The sequence below is a fragment of the Apteryx mantelli genome, chromosome 12 (genome assembly GCF_036417845.1).
Source record: "Apteryx mantelli isolate bAptMan1 chromosome 12, bAptMan1.hap1, whole genome shotgun sequence".
NCBI classification, from domain to species: Eukaryota; Metazoa; Chordata; class Aves; order Apterygiformes; family Apterygidae; genus Apteryx; species Apteryx mantelli.
This window is the reverse complement of record NC_089989.1, coordinates 24,310,110-24,330,530: the sequence shown is the minus strand read 5'-3', so window position 1 is coordinate 24,330,530 and position 20,421 is coordinate 24,310,110. Positions and strand designations below refer to the sequence as shown.

Sequence of the window (20,421 nt, the reverse complement as noted above, 5' to 3'; positions counted from 1 at the left end):
AAATTGAGAAGACATTGCATTGTTAAGTATCAGTACAATGAAATGTCACTGTTACATTCTAAATGTACAGCAGGGTTTAGTCCTGTTTAGTAACTGTCACTTTGTTAAGAAATAAAGTGAGGAATCATTGCTTTATCATCACTTTTTTTTTTGTTTTGTGCATGTATGGAGTTGAAGCATGTCATGAACCTCTTTCAAAACAAGCAGAAAACTTCACAACTCTTGTGCCTCTCCTCCACTGTCTCAAATAGGGAAGTGTTGAAATGCCGTCTTGTCCACTGTGAATGAAAGTCATTCCTGGCAAACAAGGCATACACTCCGCAAAATAATTCATTGCGTATTCAGGTGCTCTGCAGCTGGAGCAAAAGACAACAAAGAAAAGTGTAGTGTCGGGCAGTTTATTTGCCTTTAGCTGTTGTTGTTGTGCAATGAGAACTTCAAAATACTTTGAACCTGAATTAAAACAGCTTAGACCAATGCATTTACTATGCATTTTATCCTGATTACTCAAAGAAGTATTCATAATTCTGGAAACAATATAGAAATTCCCAAAATAACTTGATGTAAGATTCAGTTAAGGATTCTCCAATACCTCTGAGGTAGCTGATAAATGTACTGCTGTTGGTAAATAAACAAATTGCAGATGTTAAAATATTGAAATGGTTTTGATTCATATTGATGTTAATCTATCCTAAAATAAATCTTGCAGCATCACTTTAAAGAATCTTCACATATACTCCTTGTTCATTTTAGGAGGCCTTTACATAGGTAGAGCTGAAGTTCAAGTAAGAATCGGTCATCTAAAGCTCTTTTATATCTTTAAGTGTTGGGTGTTTTTGTTTGTTTGGGGGTTTTTTTGCTATTTTATTCCAGATTCTCTTTTGGTTACCAAGAGAGACTTTATGAACTGGGCCTTCTAAGGTTTCATGATGTTTCTCTTTTTCAGGTTCACTATGTGGGGAAATAATGTGGCATATTATTTAATGAGTCAAGGCAGCTATGGGGATATGTAATGAAAGCAGATACATTTCCCCACATTTTTTGAATGTGATGAAATGTTTGTCCTGTGTCAGCATTAGTTATATACTGTTGCACTGACTGTAGTTCAGTTCAAAACGGGACAGACCCATTTCTTTTCATGGTATTTTTTTGCTAGCTGGAGAGAGATTCTAGCAAGCTCTAATAAGAAACTCTGTTTCAGATAAACTGCTGACATTAACGGTGACTTGACTTTTTGAGAGAGGGGGTGGTGCAACAGTGCTTTTGCCTTTAAAACTTGTAAGAATGGCCTTTATTGACTGCAGCTATGGGAAAATTAAATCTAAATTTATGTATTTGCCTATGGAAAATGTTATTGCAGGCTGTAGACTTTAGCTTTAGGACAGAAAATTCCATGTCTGTACTTTCTTTAACATGTGTACATATAAAGATTCACTTTAAACATTCTGGATTTACCTCCATAGAATTGACTCAGAGTGGACATGATTTCAGCTTTGAGAATACAAATGAATTACCATAGTGAGGAACATATTGGAAAATATTACTTCAGCTCTAAATCTTTTTAATTTCTTCAATCTTAACATGAATTATTGTATTCTGTAAATAAGATCTAAAGAGAAAATAAAATCTACATGAAAGAACAGAGTAAACGAAGGAGAGAAAGCAGTTGTTACACATCATAACCTTATCTGTTCAGGTGGCAATTTCAATTCCATTTGAGTTCTCTCCAGTTGTTGTCTTTTTTATGTTGGATTAAGTAACTTTTTTTGTCATCTTATTCCCATAGCAACCCTATCTTTTTTTTTTTAATTGATGTAAATCTGTTTGTCTCTTATTATCTTTCAAAGACTGCACATGAATAATGTGAAAGAGGGGAGTATGGTGAGGAGAGAACAGACCTTCTGACATAGAAAATAAAGGAAAGAATATTTTAGGTACATGACAAAACTATTTTTATCCTTTTTAAAAGCTAATTATTTATTATGTGTCGTCCCCCCTCCCAGTGGTGTTCTTCATGAGAATCAAATCTTCCCTCTGCTTTGCTAGGTTGTCTGGGCAAAATCCTTTCAAAAGGTTTGAAGGCTAGCCTACGCCCCCAGCCAAAATCAAAATCAAACCCTCCTGAATTGGGGGGGGGGATCTCTGAATCTTCTATATCACAGGGACAAGGCCCAAAATCAGAATACAAAAACAGTTTATGCAAAATGCTTCACATCATGTGTTAGTTGCATCTGCTTTCATTTTTAAGGCATTAAATGAGGCTGAAACAAGGACCTGTTGCTTCATCTCCATAAACCTTTCTCCTGTTGAATATTTCACTTGATTGGACTTGCTTAATATAAGTTTCTGAACTGGAGTGCAATGGAAGATAGTGTTACATAAATTGACCTGAATCAAAGTTTTTATTCCATAACTATAATGGAGATACTTGATTGCTTCTCTGGTTCATTGCAAGCTATGGCCTTCAGAGTTAAGTTATAAGCAATCTGGTTACTGCAATGTTAGTACTGACACTAAGAAACAACGATCTTCGGAATTTTGTCTGGATTTTTGTCTACTTCCTGTTCATTCACCTGCTTTTGTTTGTCTGCCACCTTTAGTTCGTTCTCACCAGAATCCTGGCTATCAGACTGTCGCATGCATTTGAAGCTTAGCAGCAGCGGGTGAGGAATGGACTGTTTATGTAATGTAACTTGTTAGCTCAGTCGTGTTTCAGTTTTACTACTTGCTCTCCCTTGTTCACTTATCTCTAACTGCCAAAATCTTGGCAATAATTATTTTCAAATTAAATATTAATTAGATATTCTTTGGAGTTATAGTTTGTATACATTCACATTAAGGGTCTGATCTAAAGCCCATTGAATTTGATAGGTATGTTTGGTAGGAATTTAATCCTTTGAGCCTTCAACTGTGGTTTTACAACTTACAAAATCAAACATTAAAAATGTATCGGTCAACAGAAACACATCTGTGCGCTATCTGTGGCATACTTTCACCCTTCATGACTAATCAAACAGTAGTAGACTGGAGCTTCTGCAAACTGAAATAAGAACTAAAATAAACTTAATGTTTTGCATGCGTTTTTACAGCAACAAAATCTCATCTACAAAAGGTTGGTTAAAAAATGATGTCTAGCAAGTGCAGTTGCCTTGGCTATAGCTGTGATTTAATGAATTATACTAACTTAATGAATGTATGAATACATAGTAAGTTTTAACCTTAAGTAACCCACGGCTGCAACAAAAACTTCAGATTTAGAAGGGACTGAGAATCTCTGTTGTAAATGTCTTCACTTGTATGCCTTTTTACTTTTATATGTAGCTGTTCAGTGCTCTGATTTGCTGCCAGCCTATCTAGTTTGTTTCTTGATGTTTATTATGAGTATAGCTACTTGCTAAAAAAAGTAGATATTTAAAGTAATGGAACCTGCAGTACTGTTCCTTTTGCACTAGATTGTTTTTTATTTTGTATTGATAATACATTTACATAAATGTTTCTAATAGAATATGGTAGTGAATGGTAACAGCACAGACTATGGATTGTATGTAGCGTCATTTAATAAGCAAAGAAACTTATTACTTATGAGAAGATATATACTACTTGTGTTTTATTTTCTTCTGTTATTACCTCTCTCAGCCCTGTGCAGTGTGAGATCTTCATTCTTTTTTATGAAGCTGTTTTTTCAGCCATGGGCTTTTTATTAAACTGTAGTTAACAATATACTTTTGAGGATTATGCCACCCTACATAGAAAAATTTTGTTTACACTGGAGATCAATCTGCACATAGTGCATCTGTCACTTGAAGTATCTGTTTAGATACCAACAAAAAGACTTGAGGTCCCACTGTGTTTGGGGGGTTTTCTCTTTATATATATGTTTCAATCTATTAAACTCTCTTCAGTAGTACTGAGATTATATTTGTTTTTATAAGTAGAATAACAGAAGAACAGATCTGTATTTCTGGGTAGCTTTCCTCCTGCCCCCAAATCTATTGTAGAATGGTTTGATGCTGAATTTATTAATCTATGTGGTTCTTTGCTCAGGTGTAACCCCTTGTTCAGCCACATTTATTCATCCATTGAAGGATGTGCATGTTGGTACATGATGGCATATTAAAGGTTTACCACAGCTGTCAGCTCTTTGACCCTTCAGTAAACTAAGTTGTTCACATAATTTTGCTTTCATTCAAGTGTAATGCCATTACAGCAGAGGCAGACAGAATGCAATTCTCTGTAGATCTTGTCTCATTCCTTTCTGTTCCAAGGAGATTAATGTGCTCAAATCATCCATGTATTTTCTTTTTTCATTCTCTGGTGCTTCAAGAAGAGCAAAGAAGTGCACTGAATAATGCATTAGCACTAGCTTTGGGGGGATGGAGTAAACTGGAAAGAATGAACTCGCCAGTTGGGCAGAAGTCCTCTCAATTTTCCTGCACTCGTGCTTGCCCTTTCTCTGCTGTGTTCATACCCTTCCTATTCATTATTAGCAAAGAGCTCTGCATCTTTTCCCTTTGTCCACAGTTAGTGTGACCTGTGCTATGTATTTAGCAGCCCTCTATTTTTGGTGGAGGGGCAAACAGGGTTGGTGGGTTTTTTTGTTTGTTTTAATCTTGTTTTGTTGAGATTCAATGACAGCAACAGTAAGGCATCATCCAGCATCATCCGAACTAACTTTCTTTTCCTTCAAAAGGGAATTGGTATTATTATTTTAAATAACATTCTACAAGAACTGGAGTCGAGGATAGTATTTTGAAAGTCATGCTTACTACTTGAATTTCAAATGCCTTTGTTTTTCCTACTGATTTTTTTTATTTAACTTTACTCAAATGCCAAATAGTTTTTTTCCTAATAGCACTTGTCGTGGATATAAGCAAGTCAAAATCTCTACACAGAAATGTCTAAATCATGTTTAAATGTTAATGTTGTATGATGAAACCTTAAGCTGTTTTAAGCATTTGCCCATAGAAGCACCTTCCTGTGTATATCCATTTACAAAGAGATACCATTAAAACAAGCAAAAAAACCTCTTAGAACTTGATATGGGTGTTTGCTTTCTGGTAGCACTCTGTAGGCAGTGTGGATAACCTTGTTATCACCTCCTCTGTACCGAAGTTTGGAACAACTTCCTGCAGTGTGTTTTCTAAGCCATCTCTCCTTCCCCGCATTCTTATGCAGCTATTCCAAATGAAAAACTTCTTATAGTGCTGCTTGCTGGCATTACTGCTGTACTGGGATCTTGTACAGCTGATGAGAAACCAAAAGAATGGGGAGAATGAGAGAGTTTATAGATGATGGGCTACAACTGGTGTCTGGGGCTATCTCTTCTAAAGCCATGCATGTAAGAAGATAGCTATCATGTTGTCTAGTGCAGTTGCTCTTTATGAACTTATATTCCTTGTAACTTCTGGTGATTTGTGTTTTCCTAGTGCATATATATTGATTCCTCCCACTGTATGTCCTAATACTTTATCCAGTAATGAAGTTAATCAAAGTCAGTAATTTGTTGGGTGTCTTCTTTTAGAGACTGGTTCTACAATGTCACTGCTTCTCATCTTTGCTGTTGGATTTTTTTCCCTAACTGTTGTTCATGATTTGCTAGTTGCCCTGTAGGCTTCCTTACTGACTCCCTAAGTACCCAAGATGCGTATGTTCTGGTGCTTTTCATTATTAATATCTAATTTTAACAATTTGTTTTCTGCACTCCCTTATTATTCATGCTCCTTTGCATAATCATCAGTTACATAAAAGCCCAGAACAATTTTTCCTTGTTATCCTTAAAAATTGGAAGAAAGAATTCAGTTATTTTAAAACCACTCTGTTCTTAAGTATCTCTTTCTGTTTTTTATATTTTCTGGAATATTCTTCCTCCTTGACTAGCAAAAATCTAGTATTTTCCTTCTTAGTTTTATTATTTCATAACTTGACCTCTTAATAGCATGTGCTGCTGCTTTATTTACTTTTAAATGGAAGTAAACAAAAGAATTATCCGTGAATTTAAAAGAGTAACTATAGCCTCTCTAACTAGTTCTGCCTTATCCTTCCTGTATTTTTATTACTTCTAGTTTTTCATTTGATGATTCACTGGAATTACTTTCTTGTTTCTTTTAGAAACCTTTATACTTCACAGTAAATCCTTTTTTATTGATAAATTTGTCCGCAGAATTCCAGGTCTGAGGTCTGTCTAATCTGGGTAACCTAAACATACTTCCAGACTCCCAGGATATACTGTCTCCTGGGTAAGAGTAAAACACAGATGAGTACCATTTCTTCTCATGCCCCAGCCTCTGTGAGAAGGAGATCTAGAGACTGTAAAAGAGCCGCTATGCATTGCAACTGTGTTTTCGGTTAGAAGCAAGACACTTGAGCACGCTTTGGTACTTGTCTGCCATGCAGCCTGAATTACTTAGATTTGTTACTATATAAGATGTCAAAGCAAATCAAGTCAGAATGAATTCTTATCACAAATCATTGCATTGTGTAATGAATTTAATTTATTCCAAGTCATGCTTGCAAGGTTCTCCTGTTCTTCCTCCACAGATAATGGAGTACCAGATAGCAATTCATTTTGAGCAAGACCAAATCCAATTTTATCTTCTGTCTATTTACCTCTATGTTTAATTGCATAACAATCATTGCTCATGCTTTTGTAGATCAAAACACAGGATTTATTATCCGCATGGAGATTAAACTGCTTGATTTTTAAATGTTATCTGCATTATATCTGGGTCAGAACAATGACTAATATTGAGAGGAGTTTAGTCACCAAGCTGAAGCTCTGGCACATGTGCTAAAAAGGCCTAGAATGATTCTAACTTCATGGAGGATATGAGGGGCAGAAGTAGATGTGCAACAGAGCAAATTAAACCTTGGCTTTGTTGCAGGCAATAGTTTTTTTGGGTTTTGGTGTTTGGGTTTTTTTTCCAGTTAGTCAGGCTGATTTAGTTTAGTGTGTGTTTCTGTAGCTAGAAGGAACTGTTATTTGGTAGGATAAAAGGTAACATTTACAGTACTTTAAATCCCAGAGAATAAGCTGTGAAGTAGGTCACTTGTATCTTTTTCAGATGAAAGTTCAGAAGGAACTGTTAGATTATCTGTTTTGATTTCCTGCATATTGCAGTCCAGTCCTGCTTTGTAACCCTTGTATTAAACTGTTATCCAGTCTATAGCAAACTTATTGCTGCTTCTGAGGTGTCCAGCTTTGTTTAGAAGACTTTGTATGATTCAAATATATCCCTTAATATCTTGTTGCAGAGGTAACCTGCAAGACTAGCACTGACAGCTGTTGCAGAGTCTCTGTGCTAGTCTTGCACTGTTTTCTTTACTCCAGTGGTATGTATCAAGTGTACTCTAAATGATTTCTTTTACTGACTGCTGCAAATCTGTTGCAGGGAGGATGCAAGCAGAAGATAAATTTACTTAGTGAAAACATATTTTAGCTGAGATAAGTAGAACTGTTGCAGAGTGTGTAAATAAGTCTTGCTGTGTGTGTTAAAGCAACTGCAAGGATCTCTGTTCATCAAGTTTTCTTAAACAGCCTACCAGGAGTATAAAGCTAGTTCTCAGCAAAAACTGCAGCATATTCAGTCCCTGCTGCAGCATGCCTTGGGTACAAAATAATCTGACATCTTCCACTGAAAATTCAGACTGTCAAAAACTAATTAAATATACTCAACAGCGCTTGAGAAAAGGGGAGGTTTCTAGATGAGACAAGGAACTGACTGCTCTAACAGCAGGAAACCCTGGTACAAATTGCTTACTCCCCATACTAAGCAGCTCTGAAATGAGACCAGGTGGTTTAGACTGTTCTGGTAGAATTGGCTCTTAGTCCATTTAAGAAACACCTCCATCAATTTCTGTTCCCTTAACCTTCCTGTAGAACCAAAAAGTTCACATTATTATAGCGTTTCCTTCCCCCTGCACGTTAGGTTTAGACAAGGCAATCCTGTTTAGGTCTTCACCTACAGGTGAAGGAATATCGTTGAAGTATGCCTGAAGTCTTCATAGCCTCCCCATGCTTGCAGTTTGTTGATACTTCTCTATAGCACTCACCTTATGGAGTCTAGCACTGGCATTGAGAGCATAAGCCAGTCCTTCTTGTGTTGGGAGCCTGACAGCATAAATAATGAAATTCCTCTGGATGAAGAAGGGAAGCGAAAAGTGATGTTACTGTAATTAAGTGGTAAGGGATTGACAGAATGAGTCTTTTGAGACTAGGAATAAAGGGTTTTTAAGAAGAATTGAGGAACATGCAGGGCCTGAGTGTTGGTAGGAGTTTATGAAGCTGGAATTGACTGGAAAGCAAGACTTGAGCTGGAAGCCATTGGGTAGAGGTGAGAGAGGGCAGCACTGGGATGATATTAGGAATGACAGAAATGCGACCAGAAACCGAATCTGGAACTGAAAATCATTGACCAATATGAGGACAAACTGTGGTGCTGGGACCTGGACCTGGAGCTAGTAACCAATGAGTTAAAACTGTGGCGTTGTGATCTGGAGCTGGCTGAACAGGGCATTTTAGTACTACTAGCTGCTTGTTTGGACCTGTGTTTTGCAGCCTTTGCTTCTCCTGCAGGACAAATGCTCCTCAATGCTTTTCCCAACAACTATATGCCCCTGACCAAGAGGGACCAACACATGCTCCCATCCAAATCAGGAATGAAACACTAGGTGCTGAGATTTTAGCATTCTTTTTTTCTCTTGGCCAATGTTTGTGATCCTAGGCAACCTTAATTCTGGCACTTTCGTACTCCAAATAGAGTTTTTGACCTCAGTGTGTTATTTTAATTTACTTAGGGACTACAGAGTAATATGTTTGTGCAAGTATACTAATTTAAGACCATATGGTGTATTTTAGATTTTGATTAAATGTGTGGAGTGTTGGGTGTTTTGGTGTGTGGGTTTTTTTTGTTTTTTTTTGTTGTTGTTGTTTTTTTAGGACTTTTTAGGACTATTTGAAGACTATTCATCATTTTACTTCATCTTCAATATTCAAGATCATTCTATGTCACATAGACTGCACAATGTTGTACCTCCTATTGATCAAGTTGTATTGTTTCATTTTTGCATTTTTATGTGAACTTGGCAATTTTTTTATTGCTATAAACTTACCTGACCTGTTAGTATCACAACGATGAGTAAAATGATGTCTTCCCCCTGCCTTATCTATGGTAGAAAGTACCAATCATACTTGTCAGTTAGCTGCTAATGACATGGCAAGAAATGCACCTCACCCGTCCCTTTCCTCTGAAATGGCTGAGGAAAGTGACTACAGACCATCTGCTTTAGCCACTTTTGGCTACTGTAAAGCAAATGAACAAATTATATTCTGATTTGCTTTGATGTGCTACTGAACATCCATTAAGCTACAGCTTTAGTGTTGCTGTATGGTGCCCTAATAGAAATAGATCATTTTTCTTATCTGTCCTGTCCTTCTGAGGCTGTTAATGCAGTCTAATCCTAGCTAGTAACCAAAGAGATTTATAGTCATAAGTGTTTGCAGCAATTTTCCGGAATGTGTCTTATGCTGTTGGAACATCTTTGTACTCAGCTAGATACTGCAGCAGTTGTAGTGGAACACCTAAGGAAGAGTGTATTATACCCCTACTTCAGAAATGTCAGATTTGGGCAGTGTAGCAGCAATTAATATCAGTACCATCTGCTATTTTCAGGGCATTAAGTCTGAGTCATTTTTTGTCAGATGTGAAAATTCACTTATTGCTTTCTAAAAATAGTGGTTAATAAAATAACTGTCCCTTCTCCATACTAACCAGGCAGATATGATACCATGAAAATGTTTGTGTTACTATTGGAGTGACCGGTAGCAAAATAGGCAAAAGTAAAATGCAGAGTTTTAATGTCTTTGAATTCATCTGTAAATATTCACCTATTTCACCCATATAGGGTAAAATTCTGTGTTTGTAGTCCATCACCTCTATGGCTTGCTTAAAGTAGATTACTGAATTCACTTATATAGAAAAAGTCATCCTCTGTAAGTTTATTAATCTAATGACTTGAATCACTATTTTATTTGAATCGAATGATTTGATACCTGATGAATCCATGATGGATCCATGTATTTTTAGGTTGAGAAATAGCGTATTAGAGAATACTAAGAAAATCCCTGTATTAAGAAAAAGTATCAGATTTAATTGCATTAAATCTTTTTAACTGTTGTTAAGTGTACTTTTATGGAAAAGGCTTTTTTGTAATGTTTAAGCAGTTACATAATTGTGTGCTGAGATAAAAGATGCTAGATCTTCTTCCATGGATGGATAACACTGAAAGTAGTTCAATATGAATGGTCCTGTACAGGTACACACAGTTCAGTATCTCCAGTTACTCAGTCATGCAAGTTAAATTTTACTTTCCTTGAACATTTATCTCAATAAAACTCAGACTCATGGTTGGCTTATCAGAAGCAATCCCTATCTAATGAAAATAAAATAGAAAAACAAGAATCGTGGAAAAGTTTTATGAGCTATTTACAGAGTAAGAGGAAAAAATAAATGAACACTGTGTTATTGTTTGCTCAGAAGTCTTAACTGCAGCATCTTTTATCATAATTTTTACTCAGAATGTGTTTTTGTCCCTTATGTAGCTAGAAATGGTTTTGAGGACATAGAAATCAATTTAAAGATATGTACCCAATTCCCTGAATTGGGGCTCAGATAAAATTTCAGTTAATATTACTTACCCTGAAATGACCTTTGCCCCTGTTTCACATAAATTCAGCTGGTTGAGTATTCTGTTTTAACATAGCCTGGAAGGAAGGCATGGTCTAGTCCCACTGTCATGACAGTTAGAGGTTGCTTTTGGGAGCCTGACATACATGTCCGTTTCCCTTTTTACTGAAGTATCAGTTTCTGCCAAGTTCTTGCACTGGGCTATGAGCTAGCAACAAAAGAAGAGTTCGGTTGTTCAAGTTGTTTTTTCTGCTTGGCAATTTTCTGTGCCCTTCAGAAAGTGTGTTAGGTAAGATAGAAAGATGACTTATTAGTTGGATCTCTAGCTGGACCACTCTGATTTGGGAAATAAACTGCTCCATGTTTTTATCAAGAAGGTGTCCAGATCTGTTGACAGTTGAATAAAGGGCTCTTCAGGAACAGTGAAAACCCAATAACCATGCATTAACTTTTCAGGATTCTCAGTCAAGTTAAAAATGGAGAACAGTAGTTGGAGTTAGAGACGAAATCTAAGAGGTTTTGGAAAAGAAATTGGTGCAGATGATTTTGCCATTGTAGTTCATATGTTAAGGGTTGTTCTGCTTTTCTAGGCTAAAGACTTTTAATATAGTATTGTAGTTTACTGACTGGGAGATATCTTGTTTCATTGCAAATGCCTGCTAGCTGAAAAAGCTGGTGTTGGAGAGAGAGAAACAGATAAAACTACTTAAGAATTTAAATCACAGCAAGAAACAGTCTTAGGGTTGAAGAGCGGTTGAGATTTTTGCCTTTGGAAAGTCTAGTTCTCAAAGAAGCATTCTACAGAGATTATTAAAGCTAGAGCTTCACTATGTAACAGTTCCGTAAATATAATATAGTTATTTCCTCTAGCAGATACATTTTTAATTAGTTGTGTTGGAGTTAACTATTGTTAGTGGCATTCAGGGTGCATTCCTTATTATTTTTGCAGCACCACACATACTTGTGCAGTTCCCATAATTTTTTTTTTTAACCCAGGTATAACAGATATTTTGAGATGAGAATTATAAATATTTTCAAGGTCTCAGAATGTAAGATTTCTATGCTGACTAACAATTTAGTATATTTTTACATGTGCAGCAACAGCTGTAGTAAGACATCTGTTGATGGGACATTTTGTTATCTGCTGTATCTGCTATTTGTCATCTTTACATCTGTTATAGTCCACATGGCCCTAATCAAAATGGTGTGGCTCTTTGCCAGGTGCTCCATACCAAGTGAGGTGGTGAAAATGATGGATCTTGGTTACCCATCTCCTGGCAATCTTTTCTGGTGACAACCCGACTGTATTCTGTAGTATCTATGGGAGAATATGTCCATTTCTTCAAAGAAAGTTGCCATCTTTGGAAAGATGAGTGAAGTCAGTAGCAAAAAAACCTTCTGTTGTCATCAACATGATCTCAGTTCTTCAAAAGTGTATTGTTCTAGGAAGTCTTTTTTTGAGGAATTCCTTCTCAGAAACTGTCATTTATAAAAACCTTCAGGTAGTTAGAGCCAGATCTGGCAAAGCGTTTAGCCATCTGTTTAACTATTAAAATATGAATAGTCCAGTGTTCTTCCAACACTAAACTTGCTTTTTAATCACAAGCTGTTAGAGTGATAGAGGTTCTTTATAGAATATTGTCAGGATATTCTTACAGTTTGTTTTAAGAAAGCTTTAGGGGGATGAGAACTAAGATACATCTGAGAACTCAGCTGTAGGATTACTTGCTTGAACAAACATTGTTTCCTTCTGAGACGTTTCTTAAACTACAGAACTGAACAAAGCTATTGAAGTTATTTGCTTTGAGTGAAAGGTAATTCCCAGATAATGAGCTTCAAGACGACATTTTTGGAAACATTAATTGGAGAATGTTTTTTCTTCAAAATATGCATTTTCCTTGCAATATTTCTTTTCTCCTTTTTTGTATTTTTTCCAATGTTTTCTATTTCTGTCTCTTAAAAAAAAAAAATCGCTGCTCATCAAATGTTTGACTTGATCATCTTTTATGCTATTAATCTTTGACTACTATTTTTTGCTTTGCTATCTCTGATCTCTTCCCTTCCTTCTGTTCCACACAGTCTGTGAAGGCATCTAATATCCTCTTTCTCTCTCTCTCCCTGCTCCCTTATTACTTCAGTATCTTCACTACCTTTTTTGTATGGCAGCATTCCATGTCCACAGCACTCATGTCTGTGCCGATTTTTTAGCTTTTCATTTTTGTTTGTATAAGTGTCATGATTTTTAAATGATTGTCATTTAATTGGTTTGATCATGTTTAATTGTTTCCTGTTGCTTTTTTTGCCGCATCCCAAGTGAGACTCGGGGGAGCTGAGAAGTGCAAGTGTCCTAACTTTACTATTAGTTGCTATTGTTCATAGCAACTAGTTTCTACTGGTCCTAATCCCTGCCTGACTTATTCATTAAACATTCTTGTTTTCATGCAACAGAGCCAAGTTACAGGTACTCCTCCCTCACCCACGCTGTGTAAGGCTGCCACATTTTTATAAGCAGTAGTTCTGTTGATGTGAGTTAGTGGTTCAAATGGACTTTGAATGAGATTAATGCTGCATGAACAGAGAGGTGGGCAATATTTTGAACTGGAAACAGAAGGTTGTTTTCCTAGTAGTGCTTCAATGTGATGCAAATAAAGGTTCCTAGAGGTGGGAGGTAGACACCTCCCTGCTTGCCCTATGCTGGAGCTTTTAAGGCATGAAGATGGCCAGGATATCAGTGTTTGTAGGAGGTGGGGACGGTAACTGGCATGTATCAGAGCTGACTCTCAACCTAGAAGAGGTACTCTGAAGCTGTGTCATTACTCCTATGCTATGGAAGTACACTAATAGTAGAGGAGCCACTCCCCTCTTACTTGGTTTTAAAAATACTTATGCTAGTATATATAACCTGTTGTACTGTTACCTTCGTATAGATGAATGTTGTACTATGTAAGTTCAGCAGTGTGTCACAGCATTACGAGATGTAGAGGTTGCTGTGAAATTATACTGTTTTCCTGTAATACCAGCCTGAAAAAATGAAACTGTAGAGATAGTACTACAATAGCCAGTGAATCTCTTCCCATGTGACAAATCATCCAGTTCTTTTTTGTGTTCTGAGTAATGTTCAGTTTTGCACTGTCATCATTTCTCTCCTTTCCTTTCCACCTCAAACACTATTTGATATTTACAGAGGTAACTTTAATCCTCCTTCATCCATCCCCTTCTTTCAGACTTGATCCAAAACCTAGTGAAGTCAGTGGAAGGACTCACTTTCTCTGTGCAGTTTATTATGTTTTTTAATTGCTGTATGTCTGCAGGCACTGTTCTAGTTAACGGGCAAAGTATCCTAAATATTCTATTGAGCTGATAAAAGTATTAAGAAGCTTAAAATTATGCCAAGTATACATTCAGTTTCCACCATTTGACTAAAGTAGTGAATAATGTAGGTTCATGAAAGTGGCTCTGTGTAGCCAGATTTTGGGCATAAGAGTTGTAGGAATGAAGTTTGCATATGCATGTAAGCCATTTTGGTGGCAGGAAAGTTTAAAACAAACAAGCAAAAATCCCAGGGATTTGTCTGTGTCTCTCTTCTCCAGAAGTTATTAACAACACAGGCTGTTCTTTTCTTTTTTTTTCTTAAGAGCTGAGAAACTGGTATTTCATTTCTTTTTAATAATGCAACTTTGTCTCGTAATTAATTAGGTGCTAACATCAAACAAAGAGTCCCTACTTCAGAATTACATGTTCAATAAAACAGTTAAGCAAGCCAGACAACCAAATCTTAGGTACTTGAGCATCTTAGCTGTAACTTTTTCAAGATTATGCATTAAGTGTATATAATAAATTCTGCTATTTTGTAGGAGTCTATTGAAGTAATGGAATAAATATTTTTGTGGTTGTTAAGGGACACTTGCGCTAAAAGGGACACGAATATAATTTTATCCTCTTAGCACTACTTAGGAAAAGAACTTTTGCTAGTTTGGTTAAAAAGCAATAAAATATAAAAGGTAGGAATACTGTCAAGGCTGCCTGCAGGATCTCTATCTCTATTGTTTTAATGAGTTGATTTGGAGAGCAATATTGAGAAAATAGAGTAACATACGTGACAATTTCACAGAACAAGTTTTTCTCAATGTCTTCTAAAAAGACTTTTTCTGCATTTGTAGAACGCGCACCCTTGTTCTGCAGTTATCAAAGCATGGTAGAATTGTCAACAAACATGTGCTGATGATAAATATCTTCATGTGATTAGATGCTTGGGTTTCACTGGACTTGGAGTCGGACTTCTAAATCCTACCCTTCACTAAGGAGTGCCTGTATGCCCTGTATGTTACTTAAAGAGGAAAATTGGTATAATTTCCAGCAGCCTCTACTAATCTTAGGAAGAACCAAATATGTAACTAGGGGTGAAACTTCAGCACGCGGGTTTCTTGTAATAGTGTGATGTAACTCGGTGCCACATGTTAGGAGGTTGAAATGAGGCATGTGTCTGAAGTCGCTTTTTCTGTCCTGTTCTTGTCTTTATTCTTTGTTTCCAACTATGTTTTATTATATTAAGACATTTCAGCAGGATAAGAGCTTCTTATTTCAGCGTAACAAATCAATCTGAGAAAGTAAACAATCTTTTTCCATTATTTGCCCACCTTTTACAATATTTTATTCAACCTCTCAGTTTTCTGGGAACTTAATGTTCCTTACCAATGATTTCATTTAATAGCCAGTTTTGTTAGAAGACTCATCACTGTTCCCTAGTAATATTGCTTTTGGGATACTGGCTTTATAAAAACAAGCAAAAGAAAACAAAAATCTTTCTTGCTATTCCACAGAAAAGGACTTGTTTTGACCTTTGTAATGCTCTAAATATGCTGCAGAAACCCCTGAAAATAAGATCAGAATATTGTATATGAGCAGGGGATATTTTCTAAGGTCAGAGGTTTGGACTTCATTGGACAATACTTTCTAATATAGAGTTTTAGTAATAATTTACATGATGATTTTTTGATCATTTTCAAAGTGGTATCAGATAATACATAAGACAATATAAAGATACATAAATGAATTAAGTGATGATATTTCTGCAGCTGTGATTAGTCTAGTACTTAAACTGTTCTGCAGGGTAATATGGAGAGCTTCCTGCTAATTAATGAAAAACTGCTCTTCATTGTAATATGGCTCATATTCTTTGTTTCTGATGGATTCTGCTTTGCTTTTTTTTTTCCCCCCAAAATTATTCCCCTGTGGCAATCATCTTTATCTGCAATCAGTGATTAACAACTTCTGCAGTGTAAAATTGCGACAGATCAAACTGTGGAACTGTGATGGGTCACAGCTGGATATCTCCAGCATAATGAAACCTTGCCTGCCTGCGTGTGTTCCACAGGTCATGGCCCTTTCCGAGCTGCTTCCACCCCAGTTCCCTTCTATTAGCACAGTGTGGAGGATAGCACAAAGACTGAGTCTTTAAAGAAGTATGTTTGCAATAAATGAATATATGTGCTTGGAAAGCAGTGATTAAAATAGGTCATCTTGATTACTGAAATAATACGTACTGCATAAGACTTAAACTTGGAGTGGTTGTGGTGTAAGTGGACAAAATTCAGTCCAAGTTCATTTTATATTTTATATGTAAAACTTTTTTTGGTAAATAGGCATTTTAAAAAACAAATTGGGTAGCTATTTTCATCCTAATACAAATAGCATGTCTTTTCTGCTCTGAAATATGACAGTAGAATAGGTCCATTAACCGGGTTAGGAAAAGTTTAAAAGTTGGTAGTGAAACTGATGTTTTAAGTTTTTGTCACTAAAAACCAATTCTAGTTACTGCTTCACAGTTCAGGACGTGCTTTCTTAGCACTCCTTTTCAGACCTAGTGGGGATAATGGTGTTACGAGTGCTGTTAGCTCTTAATTCATCATTTTGTGACTCAGTGGTATCCTTAAGAAAAATTGCTTTAGGGATGGCTAATGAATTTATATTGCTATGCAGGGAAGAGAAAGATGTGTAAAAGGCCTGAAACTATTGGCAAGGCAGACTATTTTGATCTCCCAGTGAAATCTGTTCAGTTGTGGTTGTTTATGACCTTTAAGTGTCCAGCTGAAGGACCCAAACTTACTGAGTGTGAATGAAAGTATAGGCACCTGATACGTATTTTATACAGAAAGAGTGTTGGGAAGCTGGAAACAGATTCATTTTTAAGAGCTCTCTTGTATGCTTTAAACAGACAGCCCTCCTGTGAGGGCAGTTGCAAAATCACGTATCTATACAAGCTGATTTCCAATGTGTTTAAGGTTGTCACTACACAGCCAGTACTGATGAAATCAGTCCAGCTGTGAAACAGCTGACAAAATGAGTCTGTAGCAATACATGGATGTAAGACAGCTTTGTGCATGTATGAGACACTCAAGAGTTCATAGGTGTTTCCCCTCTTTCTTTTAATTACATAACAAATTTTTCTTACAGGCCAGTAACAAAAAATATCTTATCCCTGTGGCAATAAATATATTTTTAATGAAACATTAAGACTCTCTACTCTTCAGTGTTCTGATTGGAACAACTGTTGCTTTTTAATATTAAAAATATATTTTGGGGGGGAGAATAGCTACTGTTGGTTGACTCATTATGATTATGTTTCATAATAAAGACAGCCATATTTTAAAGACTGCTCTGGGTCTTTGAGCATCTGTATGTGAAAATAGCTTTTTACAAAGTTGTAGACAAACTTTTTTAACTTCTAGCTGACTTTACTTCTTGGTCTCTGGATTGTTTTCTGTTTGGTTTATTTATTTGTAGTCTGCTTTATTAATGTGTAGTAATACACTTCATTACTATCAATAACACTCAAAGGACTTCCTGAGACCAGATCTTAGGCAGCAGAAGAAATGCCATCTATTGTGCACTCAGTTTTTTCAAGTCCAATTTTGATGTCCCCAAGTTCACTTCTGTGTGTTTTGTTTTATTAAGAATTTACTAATGGGAAAAATCCTTAAGGTAGAGCCTGAATGTCAGCTTGTACTGATGATTATATCCCGCTAATTTAAGGACATAATGAGGCCATAGTTTCTTGGATCTTGAGTCATCCGTTAGTGCTAAAGTTAATTTTAAGATTATAATAAAATACTACTGTCCTAGAATTTTGCATTTATGCGTAGCTGGTAGCTTCCCCACCCCCTGCCTTTAATAAAATTAAAAATGATTGCACAAGTCCTGAAACCAGACAGAACTCCATCTCAATGTATTGAGATGCAAAGTGCTTGCTTTAGTCAAAGCTTAGAAAAGTTGCAAGGAATTGTGCCCATAGGGAGGTGGTAGGTTGTGTGTGGTGTTTTTTTTTTTTTTTTTTTTTTTTTTTTTTTATAACTATTTAAAGGCATGCATCTCTTTTCTGAATAGCCGTGTTGTTAGCATTAATTTACAGGTGGTTAAAGTAGTTCAGTAGGATCTTGATGCTATTTTCTTCATTTTAGAAGAAACAGTGGCTTAAAGACTTCCTTTTAAGTTATGCTGATAACTCCTTTCTAGTTATTGACATTTCTGATAGTATAGACCTGGCATAAGAATAAAATTAGCCATAGAATCTGTTTAATTATATTCTTGTAAATTAGTTCTCTTTGGTCCTAATTCTGTCATCCTTGCTTATGTTGAACAACCATTTCTTTTGTAAGTAATCAACTGAAATCATTGAACTTATTTGCATACTAAATGATTTGATATTTGGAGTTGAAGATCTTGAAACACCTGTATATTTAGGCTTTTCTGTTTCCTAATATTCAGGTTACCTTTCTTTCAAAAACAGATGTTGAAAACTCCAGAACTAAAATAAGAAGCACAGTATCAGTTCGAGAGGGGCAGGGAGTTGTGCTGCTTTGTGGAACACCACCTCATGCTGGAGGTAAGAACCAATTTTTTTTTTTCCTTTTAATCAACAGCAGCTTTTAAAAATGTCTTGTGTGAGCTAGATATGCTGGATGTTTCCATGCTTTTAGTGTTAAATTCAAGTATTACCTGCCAAAACCAGTAAATCTATAACCTCTGGTGCAGAGAGTAAGTGCTGCTTATGGGTAGAATATTCTTGCAAAAATTTATCAAAGTTACTTCGTGGAGCCAGCCATGAGCACAGGTTTTAAACAGATATGAATTAACTAACTAAGATTTCTTAGTGCTGTCTATTTTAATTCAATAAAGCAGGCTACTCTATAGTCAGCACCTATTGTGTTGGTTGACAGGTGACATCCAACTTACAAAAGGTAAGGTGTGAACTCTTCCCAGTGAAGTCTTAGTATTATGTCATGTGTAAGGACATGTATTTATCACTTTCATTTGACCCATTCTTTTGAATGAAGTATATGTGAACCTTTCAGTTAAGTTCTTCAGGTATAGAGTTTTCAGCAAGTAACAGGAAAGCAACATAGCTGGGCTGACTGACTTTTTTCTTTTAACAAATGTCCTGTAGTTTAGAAATGCAGTTTCAGTCAACTCAATACTGTATGTTAACTTGATTTGAATTTTGGGGTTACACTCGCAAGGAGTGTAACGACTTACTTGAAATGTTAGATCAAACAGTGGTTTGGAAAGCTGCTGCTTCACCTAGCAGGCAGATTGCAGGTGGCATCTGGGGGCTCATGTTTCCCTTCGCCATCTATTTGGCACAGAGAAGGGATGTAATTCCAGTGTGGAGGTGGACGACACCACTGCACAGAATTCCGAAGTATGCTGTTGAAACTAGAACTGGTGGTGGTGGTGTGTTTTTTCTGTTTTTTTTTTTCTTTCTTTCTTTTTTGGGGTGTGTGTGTGTTTTTTGTTATGATTCCAACCAGAGCATCTGACTTTAAGGGAAAATATCTCTTTGTCACTGTGGAAATATGGAAGATAAGTTCATCAGAGAGCAAGAATGGAACCTGCTTTCTGAACTAAATACAGAAAGAAAAGAAAAGAAAAGCAAAGGAAGCTAAAGAGAAAAAGGGGGAAGGAAGTACCTAGAAGGACTTACTTTTATCTTGAAATGTCTGTCTAGGTCCTTGTAATTTCTGTGCACTTAATGTGTCTGATTTTTATGGTATTTCCACTAATTGAGTATCTTCTGCAGTTAAATTCTGCCCAGTTTCACAATTGTTTAGCCTCAATGAATTTAGTTTTCTGTATGACCAGACAATTGTAAGAAATTAGATTTGTCTTTAATTGTGCTAGGGTGTGCCCATTTCTTGAAATTAAGATATTTGATAGTATAATGCAGTGATGCTAGTACAGGCATACCTTGTTTTATTGTGCTTTGCTTTATTGCACTTCGCAGATAGCTTCAGTTTGTGGGGAGAGAAAAAAAAACAAACACAGTTTGTGGCAACCCTGTGTCGAGCAAGTCTATTGGCACCATTTTTCCAACAGCATGTGCTCACTTCATGTCTCTGTCACATTTTGGTAATTCTCACAATATTTCAAACTTTCGTTATTATTATATATGTTATGGTGATCTGTGATCAGTGATCTTTGTTACTATTGTAATTGTTTTGGGGCACCACGAACTGCACCCATGTAGGACGGTGAACTTAGTCGATAAATGTTGTGTGTGTTCTGACTGCTCCACCGACTGGCCGCTCCCCCGTGTCTCTCCCTCTCCTGGGGCCTCCCTATTCTCTGAGACACAACAGTATTGAAATTAGGGCAATTAATAACCCTACAATGGCCTCTATGTGCTCAAGAGAAAGGAAGAGTCGGACATCTCTCACTTTAAATCAAAAGCTAGAAATGATGA

The 20,421-nt window shown here is 36.4% G+C and overlaps 1 protein-coding gene across 1 annotated transcript in view; it reads left to right on the top strand.

The window, feature by feature from the left end:
• CNTN3 (contactin 3) overlaps positions 1 to 20,421 on the top strand; it is an 87,027-nt gene that overhangs the window by 9,364 nt on the left and 57,242 nt on the right. Inside the window, exon 4 of the mRNA XM_067303660.1 lies at positions 18,447 to 18,564. Within this exon, the coding sequence (XP_067159761.1) occupies positions 18,447 to 18,564 (118 nt within the window). The remainder of the gene's footprint in view (positions 1 to 18,446; positions 18,565 to 20,421) is intronic.